The sequence below is a fragment of the Nymphaea colorata genome, chromosome 2 (genome assembly GCF_008831285.2).
Source record: "Nymphaea colorata isolate Beijing-Zhang1983 chromosome 2, ASM883128v2, whole genome shotgun sequence".
Classification (NCBI taxonomy): domain Eukaryota; kingdom Viridiplantae; phylum Streptophyta; class Magnoliopsida; order Nymphaeales; family Nymphaeaceae; genus Nymphaea; species Nymphaea colorata.
In genome coordinates, this window is record NC_045139.1 from 16,415,103 (window position 1) to 16,433,154 (window position 18,052).

At 36.9% G+C, this 18,052-nt stretch overlaps 1 protein-coding gene and 2 non-coding genes across 4 annotated transcripts; 2 read left to right on the forward strand and 1 right to left on the reverse strand.

Annotated features, from left to right (window-relative positions):
* Positions 1-406: 406 nt before the first annotated feature.
* LOC116249324 (ADP-ribosylation factor GTPase-activating protein AGD5-like) lies at positions 407-12,923 on the reverse strand. Of its 2 annotated transcripts, XM_031622572.2 has the most exons (11): positions 12,685-12,923; positions 11,142-11,200; positions 7,817-7,907; positions 6,641-6,695; positions 6,446-6,536; positions 6,117-6,327; positions 5,200-5,380; positions 4,874-5,022; positions 3,080-3,316; positions 2,122-2,201; positions 407-736 (listed from the first exon to the last, which is right to left on the reverse strand). In XM_031622572.2, the coding sequence occupies exons 1-11, from the start codon at positions 12,733-12,735 to the stop codon at positions 565-567; spliced, it is 1,377 nt and encodes a 458-aa protein (XP_031478432.1). In that variant the 5' UTR covers positions 12,736-12,923; the 3' UTR covers positions 407-564. The 2 variants fall into 2 exon arrangements, with proteins under 2 accessions (XP_031478432.1, XP_031478431.1); XM_031622571.2 differs by lacking the exons at positions 11,142-11,200; positions 12,685-12,923 and adding an exon at positions 9,507-10,117.
* A 3,702-nt stretch (positions 12,924-16,625) lies between these two features.
* On the forward strand, positions 16,626-16,697 carry TRNAD-GUC (transfer RNA aspartic acid (anticodon GUC)). Its single transcript has one exon. It is a non-coding gene; the product is annotated as a tRNA-Asp (tRNA).
* A 1,190-nt stretch (positions 16,698-17,887) lies between these two features.
* On the forward strand, positions 17,888-17,959 carry TRNAD-GUC (transfer RNA aspartic acid (anticodon GUC)). Its single transcript has one exon. It is a non-coding gene; the product is annotated as a tRNA-Asp (tRNA).
* The last annotated feature ends 93 nt before the right edge of the window (positions 17,960-18,052 follow it).

The window sequence follows — 18,052 nt, forward strand, 5'->3', positions numbered from 1 at the left end:
GTAATTTTTTTTTCATTGACCAGGGTGGGGCCATGGCCTAGGCAAGCCCCCCCCCCCTCCCTCCACCCCTGACAGAAACATAGGGAATAGGATTGGCAACACATATTCAAATCATGCTGTAAACTGACCAGCTAAGCTCCTAGAAGCTGATTGTGTTCAATCAATTAAGTAAATTTAAGGGGACGTGAAGTTGGGTCCTCACCGTTTACAGATGATGGCCTTCTCTGTGAAGAATAGCACCCCTAGCCACCTATTTACCACTCCTCCCAACTATTACTAGTTTACCCCTTCTTCAGTTTTTACATTCTCTGAATTCCACTAGAAAAGGCATTCTAAGAAAGGTTATCGCTTTAAAAACAAGAAAAGACTAGGAAAAAAAAAACGTTCCAATCGTTCCACAACCAAGACCAGAGAAAACAGTTTATTCATTCACAAAGAGCTTATGAAAATGATGGAAGAGATCAAGTCAAAATAAATACAAAACTACCACCAGAGGCCAAAAGAAATTACACTCTTTGCTCAAGTGATACAACAACGTGAACGTTCCGTTGAATGCGTGCCGTGTTAGAATGTCCTGAAATTTTTGAAGTAGACCTTTGCATACGACGATAGGTCATGACTGCCACCACCGGATTTAGAGTTCCGAGAATCACTAGGATGACCTGATGTAGGTGGAAATAAGACCGGCACTTTGACTTTAGGCGGATTGGATTTCGCTACCACGCCCCTAGTGGAGCTGCAAAGAACTCAAATTCAGAGAAATAATCCTTCAAATAGATATATGCTGTATATCGGGGAGCAACTAACAGCTACCTCTCACGCTCTACCTAAGATTGGAAATTTATTAGATTTGAAAAGGTCTATGCCAAGAAAAAGAAAGCTTTTTTCATGTATAGTTGTCCATTGCAGTTATTTGGACAAAGAACCGCTCCGAACCTAAAGCAACGTCTATGCCTTGGCCGTAAATTTTTAAAGAACATCAGCAATCTGCAAAAACTTCAAAAAAGGCCCGTATAAAACAGCCGAGCATAATTTGGTTCTGATGGATGTCGGAGTTCTGAGAATTGCAACTAGGCGGCCAGACTATAGGTTTGTAATATTTACCGTTTATATGATTACCCTTGCTTTCCGTCTCAAGAAGGCTAAGACAACAATATTTTGGAAATGGAAACTTTCATTTGGTTCGCCAGCTTTTAGCCAAAGTCCAAGAAAATGAGCCTCATTTTTGTTGACAACTGCCAAATAAGGCACCCTCCTTTACATTCTCAAGTCGGGGTCAGATTGAATAAAAAGGATAGTAATGCTTCTCTTTTATCTAGTGCGAAAAACCAATCCTCAACGTGAAATGAGAAAGTCAGTGTAAAATTATTTTATTTTCTAATGTCCCTTTACTTAGACCTTGCTTGACAATTGTCAGTAGATGTGTGGCTTTATCAAGAAAGTCAGAAACATGAGGCCCTTTTTTTATTATTCCAAAAACATTTAGCTCTTAAACTGAAATTTCCATCGGAAAACAGTGGGTAATTACAGAAAATTGAAACTGTTGAGAACTAACTAAGAAAAGAACAGATAAAGACCAGCAGATCCAAAACTGGCCAGTTCAAGGGCAACTTGCCTTGGATTCCAAAGGTATGCAAGGGGTTGGGGCACAGTTTTGCTTGAAAACTTGCTTTGGACAACTCATAAAAAAGATATAGCTAGCACAGAGTTTCTTAAGTCAAATGAGTTCGTTCAGCAAGTTGGCCGACAACCTTTATGCCTCCTGATGCTAAATAAATGGACATCCCATGCTAATGTAGTATCAGATTATAGTTGCAACATCTGATTTAAGACCCTCACAAGTTTAAATGGTCAGGCAGTTCCTTGTACATGCCTGTGTTTAAGTGCAGACAAGGTGAAACTAATGATGCAATGGAAATGAAATAGCAGTTGGGAATTATCCCCAGGCAAGTCAGAGTCCAGCAAACTAGATGGAACTACCTAGACAGAAATTCCATTTTCAAAGTTACGGAAATACCAACTCTAAACCCCAGTAACCAAGTCATCAAAGGGTAATATATTAACCACTCCAATGCATTTTATTCAGCCAAACACTGGTAAATGACATCCAAACTTGCATACCTTTGAGCAACACCCACTGCGTGAAGGTGGGGTGGACTTGCCAGTTTGAAATTCGGATCCTGATGTCTGAAATTTTGATCCTGAAAAAGGATTATCAGTCAATACTAGATGCCATAAAATAACTCCAATTTAACCAGGCCGTAAATTACTTTCTTGTTGATTCATCATGCCATTTCAAAAGTGGTTGCATTACCCAGTTTTCATTAGTGCAATATAGGTATCTGGCTTTGCAACAGCACCCAAGTTAAAGCAAGTGCGAGAAACCAATGTTGCATAATCATTTGATACTACAAGCAGGGAAGGATCAACCTTATATGGACCTCCAACTCAGATATGATAAGATTTATCTCATATTCAAGTTCAAACTTGAAAGAGAGCATCTTATTGATTGTCCGATTACACCCCGACTTGTGCAGCTAGAATGTAATGGATGGCAATCAGCAAAGTGCCCAGTACATTTTATCAGATCCAAATCTATAAGTCCTTCGATCCCAACCAATTTGCAGGATCCATCATACAGCCAGAACTTGGGCATGGATCTCACTCTCCCCTTTCATCAGTCAAAAGGATCCGCAAGTTCTAAGTTCAGATACCACTGTCAATTTCAACCACACATTCACACCTAATCAAAGGTGGGATTATTAATCAGCATTGCAACAGTAATTTTTATCAGATTCAAATCTGTACAACTCCTCCAAAAGTCCTTGTTCTCAACCAACTGCAAGATCCATGTACAACAGAAAACTTGAGCATGGATCTCCTCCTGCCTTTTCTTTAGTTTAAAGAAATCCAAAGTATCAAAATCAAATTGAATCAAGACCAACAAGTCATTCTAATACTAATCAAAGGCAGGATCAGTGAAAGAAAGAAACTCAAAAGATGAACCGAAAGGTACTGCAATTCCAAAGTCCATTCAACATAATCAAGAAGAGAATGACTACTAACAAAACTAAGTTACCTTATTGTAACCATGTTGACAATTGCAGCAAGGAACATTTATCGGTGATGATAATGGTGATGCTATGCCAAGACCTTGGATTTCTCTGCTTCCACTAAAACCAGCTGAATGGCCATCTGGGCTCAACTCTAAGCACTTTCCATTAGTCGCAAAAATATGCCCATGAGATCCTCCTGTACACATAGGTGGAGAGTTCTGACGAGGAAGCTGGCACATGGTGGACGAGTCCACCAGTGGCTGCAATTTTGAATCAGAACCAGTTAATGTGGTGGGAAAATCAACAGAAGGGCAGTTCTATCCAGAAGTTACAGGTGTGACTTGGATGGGGATGATGGGGGCAAATAAATCAATCACTGCAGTGTGCACATAGATCTTTCAGGGAAAGTCTGTTTATCATAAGCACATGCTCACAATGATCTCACGGATGATACTGAACACAAGCTGCAGAACAATGAAAGCTGAAATAGACTTCTCATTACAAGCAACTAAATTAAAGAAACAGACATAATGTTTATTCACATTCAACATATATAAGCTGTTCTATGAAAAGCATAAACATGAGATGTAATATCACCAGAGACATGGCTACTACCTTGCACCTATTTCATGGAAAATTCTCTTCCATACTTAATAACCAAAGTAGTTTGAAAATGCATTAGCTCTCCACCTCACAAACATAAGTGCCCACATAATATGCTGGCCCTGGGCTAGTCGAGGAACTTTGACCTCCATTAGGAGAAAAACATGAAAGTAGTCATAAATGCTATGGCATCTTAAATCTATAAGTATATGGAGACTACCCAATTAGGAATTTAGGATATCTAACGAAATGGGATTACCTGCAAGAATTCTCAAGTAAAACCTAAAGTGTATATGTATACCAGAAAGATTTAGTTTTTCATGCTCAACCAGGTGGACAAAATCATGAATCTGTGTCTCATATATTGAAGATTCTGGGAATATGTAGCATTGGTAGATACAATATTTGAAGATCTTGATTTGCTGAAAAGAGACATGAAATGTCAGTGTGCTGCAATCTCGTGGACTTCCAATCCAATGAGATCAGAATTGACTTATCAGTTCTCAAAAAAGCACATTCATGGAACAAATGATTGATACTCCAATTTTGACGTTTTTTTAGCTATCTGAGGTTCATCAGATATTGCATTGCCCATATGGATTCAGTTAATAAGGATTGAAGATAATTTATTATCCCTCTCCTTTGATTTCTTACTGCATTTCAGGAAGGATAACGGCCAGTAATGTTAGAATATGTAGAGTTGTAGACTGATGCAGGTTCATCTGTCTATCACATTTTCACTTTGACAACATCAAAGTTTAGCATGCCATTTTAGAAACATGGTTTTCCCAATTACTAGTAGAAACATTTTCTGCTTCGTTTATCAGAATTAACAGTTTCCAGAAGTGATGTTCACCTCTTCAAATATGAAACCTCTTTTAGCTATAGAGATCAAAACAAGGATCGAAGAGGGCACATCTTTTAGAGTGTCTTTAACATGAATGGTTTCATTTACCGTGTCTTATCCAGCCTAGAGCTTGTGGAAAAGGATCCATAGTTTCAAAGAAAATAAACACATAATTACCAGAAATTTCCTACAAAGCAGGCTAGCCTAAATATCAGAGATTCAGGTGGTCAGCATTAGTCAAAGGACATTGACCTCATACTAAAATCAAAATCTTCATGATTTTCAGTAATGCAGTAATTAGTTGCAAGAAACTTGTTGTTCATTAACGCACTTCCATGGTATAAAAACATAAGGGCAAAGGTTCAACCTTTCCAAAATCTTCTACCTCCTTGATATCCACAGGCTCTTCAACAGATGTTCTTGCAGATGAATACTCGAGCAGCTCGTCTAATTCTGCCAGGGGATCCACCTTCCTTTGCCTTGGGTTCAAGACCTTAGCTTTAAAGGGTGCTACAGCTGCATAATCAGCTTTTTCAACAAAAAATAGTTTTACATGCACCCAAAAATGATCATCTAATTACGATATGCTACAAACAACAAAAAGGTGTACTTTGATTTATAAAATGCAACAAAAAGAATAAATTGTGTGGGAATAAAAAGAATAAAACAACATATCTGTAATGGCAAGCTTACATTCAAATGATGCCCAACCATTGGTCGTTGAAGACAGGTTCATATCATCCCCTGTTGAGGATGCCCTGTGATGATCATTATGAACCTCTGTTGACTGAGAAGATGCTTTAGGCTTCTCGGTTGCCAAACTGGTTGAATGGTCCTTAGAGGATAACGGGTTGAACTTTGAGTCATGAAAAGGCTGCATCAGAAGAAAAGGTATTGAAAGTTTTGGGAAAAAAAAAACACAGAAAAATTTGTTCTCATCAGTCAAATCCAGAATATCAATTAATTCATGTTAATAACAGCCTACATGAGACAGGTGTACTATTAGTTTAAACTTTAAACATGTACATGACCTCTTCTCATGCACAATTAGTGCAAGGCCTATGTTTCAAAATAGCCAGATGTTCAGTTCAGATTCCATGTTGTTTTGGCAAATGACAAGATTAGCAAAATATCATTTCAGAAAGCATTACATTCATGACAGACATGTATGTTTTGATAAGATCACAAAAGAAACAGGGAAAAAATATTCTTTGATAAGCGTTACATCACATTCATGGGCACCCCATTCAGTCTCTTAAGAAGCTACTGATGATGAGTTATGATGGTTATCATGCATTGATACATATTACGTACACGTTCCTATTCAGATATGTTAAGTTTGATATGACAGGAGTGGAAGAGATAACATCCATTTTCTGCAAAGAGTATATTCTTAGAAAAGTCGGAACTTGAAAGGGAATAAGAAGACCAATTAAAACCTTCTTTTTCTTCCTGTATTTAGGAACACACAATTTTAAGGCCATGTAATATCTAACTCTTATATTTGGGTGTTAGCAGAAAACTTGCTTATGATAAACAAAACAAGAATTTCGCAGAACAAAGACAATCATCTTAAAACAAGTAAGCAAACAATTATCTATGTGGCTAACCTGCTGAGAATTTCCACTAGTTTCAGACGAGTACTTCTCAGGTGTACTTTTCTGGGTCTCTCTCTCCGCAGGAGAAATAACTGCGTGGTCAGAGACGCTGATGCTGCCTCTTTCATCTTTTCCTGGCTCTTGGTGAATGTAAAGGCTATCTGTGCTTGAAGTCTGGGATGCATTTGATGCCTCCTTTGGAATCCATCGTTTCTCTACATATCTGACCAACGATAGAACTATTAATGAGACATATGACACCTTTACCTGTAGCTAATCTAATTACAGGAAAATAGCATGATCGCATGACGACAGGTGATTGAAAGAAAAAAAGGACATACTTTGCACGGATAAAGCTCTCAAGTCCAGGCTTCTGAAAATCCAAAGGCAATTCTGCCTCCCAATAACTATTTGACTTTTCATTTCCCATTGCTGCACATGACCACAAAAGTCTTAATATCAAATGCATTATAACAGAATTAGTTGGAAATGCAAACCACGATGTAATTGAAAATTCAACAATTTTAAGTACTTACATTGAATGAAAGCAACCTGATCTGGAAGCCACGTGTCAAGTGTAATAGAACGCACCTGTAGCAAGTGCTCTAAATTTCAGTGATGACATCAATGTAAGAAAACATGAATTTTGTAAGACATATAGGAATGTAAGCTATTTGTACTCTTTAGGTGAATAAGTTATGAGGCCCTAAAAAAGCAGAATCCTTCGAACCTTTTCCATGCATTTGGCTTGCATGTTTCACTAAAATTGTTGTTGAAATTGCTAATTTAATTGACACAGATAAAATAAGATTTAATTACATATGTACATACACATACATAGTTACATAGTTACATACATACACATATATGTATGTATATGTACACATATCTGCACACAAGCACATTATAACCGTGCATTTAGAATTTTCTGCACATCTGTATTAGCATGCAATTTATTTCATAACCATCCCTCAAACCAGAAGAACTCCTTTTTCTGCCACAGTCCCATTTCTTTTGCTTTTACCACAACTTTGATTTTACCGCTTTTATTTCCTAGATAAAATTTGAAGTTCCACATATGCCATTTCCGTTGGATGACATCACCCTCTAGAAGTTTACTCTGATGTATACTTATTTAGAAATGTACCACTCCTTCCCTGGCGGCATCTGAATTCATTGAGAATTAAAAAAAGAAAAAGAAAAAAAAAGAGGGCTTTATTTTCCCTTCCCAAACCTGTTTAGACACCATGCATAGCATTTCTGGATCAAATTGACCTGAAAAATCTGGCATTTAGCTGCATATTGGACATAGGAAGTACATTAAGCTAATTTTGCTTTCTGGGAACCATCTCCATGTGTCTAAGGGCTAACCCTAAATCAAGAAGATACCTAGAAACCATATCCTTCGTCAGAAAGCCCTGGAAGGCTGGAAGCTGACAAATCAAGAGAATTTTATTAACAAGGAGAGAAACCCTGAAAGATCAAGCGCCAGAAATAGCAGGTATCAGATAAACGACAAGTAATCCATTAAACCTGGAATCATTAGACAACAGGACTCCTCTTCGTTGTCCTATAGATATAACTTTATAAGCTAATTATTCAGTAATTTAAATGCAAAACACCTCAAAGTGCTTAGGAGGACAGTGTCTTCCAAATCTTCTTTTGTTGAAGAAAATGAAAAGGTTCCATGACTTAAATGCTAGTATACGTACCTTTGATATGTGCACACCAAGGCTTCGATGTATTCCTGAACACTGGATACAGATAAAGATCCCTAAGTTGACACTTGCCCATCGTGGAGCTCTGAAAACATGAGTAAATTTAAAAAATGACCATGCTTCAAATTAATAAGTACAATCATTACAAAGAACAAGAAATGAGAAACAAATAACCAGTTAATAAATGTAAAGGAAAAACCATAACAGCTACTTACATGATGCCAAGACAAACTACAAACAAACTATGTACAAGCAGCTCCGCATGTTATGTGTATAAAAGGGGAAAAAGGAACTGTATTTATAGGTAAATCCACAAGTTAGCCTCAGCAAATCAAAGTTGCAAAATTCTAGTCGAAGTTTAAGCATGGAAACATTGTAGAAGTTTAAGTATGGCACCATTGCATAGGTTTCCGTTTTGATAACAACGGATGCAAGTTTTTACCTCTCTTGAGTAAAATCTCCTAGGCAGCGTTGAATTAGGGTATCTTGCTTTCGCATGATTGTTTATACTTCTAAAATGTCCCCCTTCACCACAGGCTTGCTAGTAGAAGCACTAGCTTGAGGATGAGCCAATAATTGGGACAAAAATGGGTCGAACATGTCTCCAGACCAATACTCAACAAACTAAATTTTATGCATTTTACATGATTTGTGCTCATTTTTATTTTTCTTTACCAACCAATAACCATATTATCATACAAAAACAATTGCAGGTTTAAGATTGAGATAAACTTCTCAGAAAACTTTGTGTTGTCACCTAGAGATTCAATGCTTTTTAATGGCCTTTCACTGACAGGTTTATGGGGCCTAAATAGAAAACATAAATTTCCCAAATGACACGTTCATGGGGCCTAAATAGAAGACATAAATTTTCCAAAATTCCCACGCTGAGAACAAGCAGGAAAGGCCCTCCCCTGCTTTATACACAGTGGGGATTAGATCATAAGCAGGTGTACACTCGGGTTGGTTTTGACTCGTGCAATGTGGTCAAATAATAATCACCACACACCATGCCAAATTTGCACATAAAAACTGGTACATAACCGGAACCCGGTACCTAGTTTGATCGGATTCGAACGGCCCGACAATCCCGATACGTTTTTAATATTACTTTTATTTTAATAATAATATATATTTTATTATTAAAAATATATTTTATTATTAAAATATATTTTATATTAAAAACATTTTATATTTAAAAAATATTTTTATTTTAACTAGGTTTCCGGTTGGTAGGCTGAACCCGAACTTGGGTTTTGAGATTTGGGCCGAGCCCAACTCTTATCAGGCCTGACCCGGGCCGCCCGATGCCCACGCTGAATAAGTCCGATCCGATCATGCTGAATATTCGTCAAGTTCAATTCTTGAAGACAAGCTAATTATCAGTAGCTGGGAGTATAACTACGATAGAATGTCCTTTCAGCCATCTCAGCCTACTGTATGGCCGTTTTGAAACTAACTTCTGCAATTGACAAGAAAAACAATTCTATTCTTGCCTCATTTTAATGGAATGGTGTTTCAAACTCCTCCAAAAGAAACCTCATCTCATGGGATTTGGCTTCGTCACACATCTTGGTGGTTTAGGTATTCCTAACCTGTCCAAAAAGAATCTTGCCCTAGTTCTCAAAGGGCCAACCAATATCGCTCAATTGAACCATGGCCGACGTTTATCAAAGCCAATTACCTCATTCTTGCAGCAGAGCTAAGATTGTTCCTCACAACTCGTTCTCGTGATGCTTCCCACCTCTGCAGAGGTTGGATTTCGGCACTAAAACCATACAAAAAAAAAAGAAAAAAATCATATGTTGATCCATCAATTACTGGCATGGTGCACTAACAAGCGCGGCTCCATTTCTGTTCACAAGATTTATGAAGCTTTCTTCCTTCGTCGGCAGCATGGTTCCCGAAACGGGCCATATGGGCTACTTTCCCTCCTCCCCATGCTCGAACACTGGCATACCTCATCCAATTGCAATGGGTTCAGAGGCAGGACACGCTAAAAAAGAAGCGGCTTCAATCTTGTCAATCGGTGTCCTTGCCTCATACTTCAAGCAGAATCGGCTGACCACCTCTTTTGGCTATGCCCAGTTGCCCAATAGAGTGCCTCCAATACCTGGAAGGCTGGAACAGCCCTCACCCTCCTCGATCTTCTGATTTCCTCAATTGGGCCTTTATTATTCGGCCTCATCAAATCAGATACAACAAAAAAATGGAGAGCATGGTTATTCGTGTTCTGGTGGACAACCTGCGAGGTTTGCAATGCTCTGCCTTATCTGGATGGCCAAATAAACATTACGGCCACTGTTAATCACATATCTTGCTCTGTTCTGTTTTTGGATGCTTAAAAGCTCTCAATTCTGCTGCTGAATGGAAAGAGGTGTTGTCTTCATCCATTCGCTTCTTAATCATATATTATTTATTCGTACTTGTCTCGGTCCACTTCTTGTTGTCCAAGCCTTTTTTTTTTTTTGTGAGTAACGTTGACTATCATTCACTTTGCCTCTCTCTCTTGAGCAACATTCACCTAAAATGACCGCATCACCTGCTGATGGCTGTTACATTCACTCTGCCTCTCTCTCTTGAGCAACATTCTCCTAAAATGACCGCATCACCTGCTGGTGGCTGTTACATTGGCTCTTTAGTTTCTTTTGGCTTTGTCAGACTGAGTTTGCTTTTTAGCCCCTCCAATAATCTGTTCGAAGTGCTCTTATGCAATGTTGAAGAACCCACCTCTCTCTCTTTCCCTACATCCAGTAGGCTCTTCGACGACCTTCCCTATGCTAGTTGAACGCAACTACGCCTCCATAGCCATGCGACGCAGATATATACAGTCTTCTCTAAATAGCACATCCCATCGTATGGAAGCACGAATTTCTAGGTAAGTGCTACATAAAGGTACCTGCGGGCACCGTTTAGATCCTATGTATGCATGTGTCTGAAACCAAGATCTTCGCTTTAGGGAAAATAACTATAGCGTCACTGAGAATCAGCAACTGAAGTGCATTATTGTCATATAATATTCAAAGAAAATTCTAGATAAGTGTTGCATTATAAGGCAGGAACTCTCCTTTTGCATCTAGAGACATTGTCCAAAACACGTGATATGGACCACAGGTCCACAACATAGAACAACTTGAAATCAGACAAATGAAAAATGAAATGTAACTGCTTCTGTTTGACCCCTTTAAAACTATTTTGCTTTTCTGTCGTACATGGCTTAAAATATTTTCCATCCTACTTGGTTTGAAATATAAAAAAACCATGCTCAGCTCACTTGTTTCTAGCTAACCATGTTGCAAGTTGCATACTCATTACTTACTTGTTTTTGCAGTCAGCACATTCTCTGTTTTCTGGTAATCTGAGAAGACCCTCTAATATCTGAAAAACAACAAAGCTTCAACAGTCATGAAGGGATAAGCTAATGATATGAGAAAAAGTTAAGGTCAAAAACTTTTTTGCTCCTTTTAGAAGAATCTAGAATTAAAATTGTGTGTGAGTGTCCTTAACCATATCTAAATTCAAATTTGGATTCAAATACAAACAAAAAAAGGTCATATCCAAATCTAAAATCTGATTTCACAATCCGAAGCCGATTTTTACATTCATATTGGAATCTAAATCCGAATTTTGAACCAAATCTGGCTGATTTTCAAAATAGACCAGTATTGGATAAGGTATTAATTTAAAACTAAATCTGATCCTAATCAGCATCCGATTCAAATTTTTAATGGAATATTTTTTTTTATATCTGATTTTTTTAGAATGGTTAGGTCGAATATCTCATCCAAAATAAATATATTAATATTCTTTATAGACAAAGTTATATATATATATGTGTGTAGAAAGAGAGAGAGATGTTTCTGGCCGGTCGGACCGGACCACATAGATGTCATTTCGTGCCGAAAAAAGCATGAGAATCGTTTCTTCCCATGTTTCATCGTGCAATGATAGAAGTCACGCGATTTTAGAGCATTGCTTTTATATATTTTGTCCATAAATATGGCAAATGCAAAAGAACGGAACAAAATTTCTCGAAAAAACATCATATGATAGGCACAATCAGATTGCTGAATTGATTACTTTGAACAAGTAATGAAGCCCCACAGCAAAATCGTTTGCCATAGCAGTACAAGATAATGACCAGTAAGAAAATATTTCCTGAATGGACTAAGAATTTTGAGAGGAGGGAGACATAGTCACTTGCAGAAAATTATCCTCATCACTGCAAAAATGTCAAACATAAATAATGCCCGTTTGTGGACTAAAAGTAACTTGATAAAAAAACATTTATTTGATAAGTCCTTCTATCACAACGCACTACACCGATCAAATGCAAGAGCCACTCCACGAACATCAAGGAATTGGAAAATGTTCAGAAGGTCGCAAGAACTTCATACTTGAGAAATGAAAAGCGAAATCCAAAGGAAGTTCACAATTCCAAATCGAGCAATCGTCATGATTAAGATTTTCTGTTCATATTCGTTACAACATAGAAATGGAAGGAAATCCACGATCGATCAGAAAAGAGCAGCAGCAATCAACCTACCAGAAAATTGTAGTTTCGGTCCCGTAATAGCAACAAAACCAACAGACAAGGTCAATTCACAGGTAGAATCAACATGACATTAAATCAGAAAATTCCAAGCTTCAATCACACAACTCCTCGTGAACTCGACACGGGAATAAAAAAGTGAACGATCTCGAAAGAAAACGACAGCAAAACCAAGCCTAAGAAATCGACGATCGAAAAAGGAAAAGCACAAATATCATAGAAGTGAGGGAAGGAACAATCAGATATAAGAGAAGTGACGGGTAACAGATTCAGAATGAAACCACAGCAAGAGAGAAAGAGATCCGCTTGCCTTCCTCTGCTTGTTGCAGAGCTCCTTGGAGACGGAGGCCTTCTCGTTCATTCTCGCGAGGGCTGAGGCTTGACGCCTGAGACTTCTGGCAAGAGGCCGGGAGAGCGAAGGGGGTGGAGGAGGAGGCAGAGGAAGGAAAGCGTGGAACGATCGGATCCTCCTGCTTCCCTCCGATCGTCCCCTCCTCTTTTCTAGGGAGAACTCCTCTCGGGTTCGTTCGCTTCTCTGCTTTTGGCGCGCGCTTGGCGGTCATATAAATCCGTTTCCGCTCCCGCTGGCCGTTTACGTTTTCCCCGGTTTTTGTCTTCCCTATTTTTTGCCTTTCCTTGGGTTCTTTTTAACTAAGGACCGTTAGTTTGGTACTAATCCCGGAAATGATCTTCCAACTTTTCAATTTTTACGAACTTTTTTTTTTTTTGAAGGCAGAAGACCGATGTTCGGTTCTTCGGACCACGCTGTAAAAAAAGGCTATCTATCTTTTTACTTTATCCTTGCCTTTTGTTAAGAAATGAAAATCACGTACATTCGTTCTTTCTAATATGAAAAAGAAAAATTGTTTTTAACTCAAAGCATTATTGAGCTTTCGTATATATCCACAGTTTTTGCATTCCAATAGTATATTTAAATTTGTTAAAAAATAATTCTTATAGCAACATGAGATCTTAAATCGCCTTGGATCTTAAATCTAAGATTGTAAAATGCAGCCTTAAGATTTTGATAAATGTGATAGTTATACCTGACCAATCAAGTGATGCAATTCCTAATCCATCAAATCGAGCATTTGGGTCATATTTAGGTACTTTTCAATATGGTTTAGTGCCTAGTGAAAAGATAGTGCAAATTTATCTTAGTACAGCGTTCTACTCCATATGACATTAGAGCATAGAACGCACAGGAATTGAGTAGGCAATATGTCATTTCTGTGTTAGTAATCCTACCAGTTATGTTATGCTCTTTGAAGCCCATAGACATCACATTAAAATATAAAAGCTAAAGTCTCTTAATAAAATTCTTGAAACTTCCAAAGAATAGCGTGTAACTAAGTAGAAAAGGATGCATATTGTCAAAACCTAACGTAATTTAACTGGAGATTAAGGCTGGACCTTTCAAATATGAGAAGAATATATCTTTTCTAAAAAGAAAGAGGTTAATCATTGAACCATACCCGCCAATGTTATCAAAATACTTGAAAATGATACGCATTAACTTGTATCGTATCGTCTATCTATCTATTGAAGCAAATTCATGAAACACTTATTATCAAAAAAATATATCTCAGACGCCAATTGAATCCTCTTCAACGCATAATATTGAGAACGCTAATTGAATGAGTAATTCAATAATAGATCTCGGATCTAATCGATATTGACGTACCGGGTATCTATTGATAGAAAGTATTTTAGCAAGCCCCACAATCCAAAACAAAGCTGTTAGAATAGGTTGGAGAGATCACAAAATCTTTTACACCTTTTCTATCTAATTAATGGAGGAGCGGAGCCCGCTATGTTAAAAACTTTTCAAAAGTTAGCCTTTTTTACACATTATATATATATATATATATATATATATATATATATATATATATATATATATATATATATATAATGAGGAAACAATGACTCTGATTAAATAAAATCATCCAATCATCTAATCAAGGCCCTCAATCTAAATCAAATGGATGAATGAGAGAAAAACAAAAAGAAAAATGTGTAACTAATATTAGATAACGAAAATATTTATCACATTTTTTTTCTTATTTTTCTTTTAACTGTTCATCATTTTGGATTGGGCGTGCAAATTAGATGGCTAGGTGAATTTAAAACACTAAAGTCACCCAACTATTTAACCAATGTCGTCCACTAAAAAACAGATGGATGGTTGAGAGACAAATAAGGAAAAAAATGTGTAAACTAATATTAGATGATAAAAATATCCATCACCTTATTTTCTTTATTTTTCTCTCAACTGTTTTTCATATTGAATCGGATTCTACAGATTAAATGGCTGGGTGACTTTAAAAAGCTAGTCACCATTTAATTTTCACACATACATATATATATATATATATATATATATATATATATATATATATATATAGAGAGAGAGAGAGAGAGAGAGAAAGAGAGAGAGAGAGAGAGATTTTATGGGAACTCTTGAGTGCCTAACCCCAATGGAAGTAATGAACAAACTTTTTAATGGGATCTGAGAAGCGTTAATAAGTGGACCTGATGGTCTCGTTAAAAGTAGTGTAATAGTGATGGTTCTAATCATCAAGATCAACACCACCAAAGGCTAGATATTAGCTTCAAATTGTCAATCTTCGGACTCGGAAATTAATGTTTGCAATTTGAATGTCAGTCAAACATGGAGTGCCTAGCTCTGAAAACTTCAAGAGACTTTTACTGCGTTTCCCATAAAGATCTTGTCTAAAAAGAATAGCATTACCAAAAGTTTTACCAAAGCTTTTTTTTTTTTTTTTTGTAGATAGGAAGTGGATCAATTATTACCTAATATCATTCCATGGCAAGCAAACAAAAAAAAAAAAACCTATTAACTTGTATACCTCCATTAAACTAGGTCCTAATACCAGCCAAGTTTTTTTTTTTTTTTTGGGCACTCGAGTCACTAGCATAGTTGCACCATATAATTTTAAAGTCACGGTAACGTAATTTTGAATTTCTTTCATAAAACTTTTGATGGGTTGGTGTCGGGAGTGGCTCACACCAGCCCTCCATGTATCTCTGCCACTAAATCCCTTTTTTTTTTTGTCTCAATTTTTTCTCATCTTATTTCCATGAGACTTGGTAGTTGTGGCTCACCCATCAATTAAAAAAGACACTCAAGAAATGACCAAATTCACTTTAATGGTCTCTACTCTATTTTTTTTTTAAAAAAAATTGTATATAAATTCTGGACTTTTTTTTAAAAAAAAAAATGTACATAAATTCTGGACTTGTTAAAATTTTGAAACTATAGTTCAGTCTTCACAATGAAAAATTTCTGACTCCGCCCCTTACCATAATAAAACTCAAGTTCGAGCAAGTTCGAGAAATAAACAGATAGAGTTGAAGTTTTAGAAATCGTTCAAACTTTCAATGCAGCCGGCACGAACCCAAGGAGTGTCACGTTTCTAGAGAAGAGATGTCAAATGCCAAATGATTTTATTTGAATGGGGTGTACCCTTTATCATGTCTGATGTATCAGATGTTTAGATTCAAATTAGGATTAAAAAAGAAACGAAGAAAAGTCTATACCATACGAGAATCTGATTTTTTACTTCACAATTTGAATCTAACTAGAAGTCGACTTTTATTTTCACATCCGAATTCGAATCAGACTTTTGGATACATAATGGGATCCAAACTACATTACTATATGTTAAAAACCAACTGTCAAAATATTTGTTTGAAACTGAATCAGACATTTATTAAAAGCCAAATCTGAATCTTATTGGATGTGATAAATCTGCATCCAATCAACTTTATTAATTGAATGTTAAATTTATTTCCATATTCAACTTTTTTTTTAAAGCAACTTGATTAGATATCTTATTCGACATCCCAATTACTGGAAACAATTCTATCTACAAAAATTAAACTAGTGCATCGTTGCAATCTCCAAAAGCACATTACAATTGAATTAAAGGCAATCTCCAACCGTCAGCTTGGAAGCTGTCGAGAATGGCGTCCCTCTCTCGCTTTTCATCATTGGAATTTGCTTGGTCCATCGAGAGTCTTTAAGTGTGAATTAATAAAGAAATTAATTGGTAGCTGCCAAAGTGCTCCACCACATGACCCGCAATAATGGAGGAAGCAAGGAGAAAATCGCCATGAGTGGTTCATGGAGACCAGTCTTTATGGGCATTCATCATGAGAACCCTTCACAATGAGAACCCTTCACAGTGTCTAAGCTTCAACAAGCACGTCAACCCACGTCAACCAGTCGTTGTAGTATAGTGGTGAGTATTCCCGCCTGTCACGCGGGTGACCCGGGTTCGATCCCCGGCAACGGCGCTTCTTTGGCTTTTTCAAGAACGTGCTCATCATTTTTGGTCCTACTTTGATCTGGATCTTTCCCTTTTATGTGGTGCCAACTTTATTCTTCTACCTTACTTTAATGGAGTAGCTTCAACATTGCATTGCAACTTATGACAAACAAAGGTAAAGTTAGAAATTTTTTTTTATGAAGTAATAAATATATAATTAACAAATTTTCAATTGATTTTGAGACAGGGACATAGGCCTATTGGAGCTACCTTATATAATTAGACCCAGTCCATTGACATTATCCTTGCTTGGATGTTATACCAATATCCTTAAGGATACTCCTCGTGCCCATAATCATAAATGATGTGGACCTTAGAAGTTACATTTTAAGCAAAGATGTATAAGAGAAATACAGAACATTTGTAAGAGCACCTTTGAAAGAAAGGGAACCTCTATTTCTGCTACAGTTCTGTCCTACTCTAGAAGATATCTTATCTCTTTAAGTTAAGGAACTATTTTCACTCTTAAATCAGAGACAAATTATCCAAGTGAGTATTATTAGATAAATTATCAATAACTCCTAAAGCTCAAGAAAATAGTAAAAGTGCATGCGTTTTGATGATCTCAGATTTAAAACGTGGATTTCCTTAAGCATATGGTTTCTGCAAACTAAGGGTTTAAGAACCATGAATTTAAGATCCTCAACATGCTTCAAGCCCGAGGATCTCGTGTAAATAGGAGACGAGGGCTTTGACTTGAGATCCATAAATTTGAAGATGCAAGGTTTGCACGTCCATGATGTAATCCTTGCATCTTTCAAGCAAGGAATTTCAACTCTTCTAATTGAAAATCATATGTTCTTCGATTTCAATTCCTTGTAAGGTTTACAAATTCAGGATATAAGGCCTATGGTATTCAAGGATCTTAGCATGCAATTTGAGCGAAGTGTAGAAACAAATATCACAATAACTCACTACGGTTTTCCTTTTTTTCGTTCTTCTCTTCAAGACGGACAGCACCAGAGTTCACGATTGCTTCCTTTCTATTGTTTTGTGATAAAACTTACTTCTTTTAAACCACCCAAATAGAATATCAATTTCTCAACTTTTTTTAACATAAAAAAAAAAGCAGTAGCTTTTGTAAGTTTATTGGCTTGTATAAAGGAAATTTTGCGTTAATGTAGAATTGGGTTCTTCTATTAATGTAGAACAACTGAAGTCGTTGTAGTATAGTGGTGAGTATTCCCGCCTGTCACGCGGGTGACCCGGGTTCGATCCCCGGCAACGGCGTCATTTTTATATTTGCCTTATGTGATAGGCGCATACATATTTTCAGGTTTTGCTGGTACATATATTTTCAGATATGATCCTGATATCTTTGTG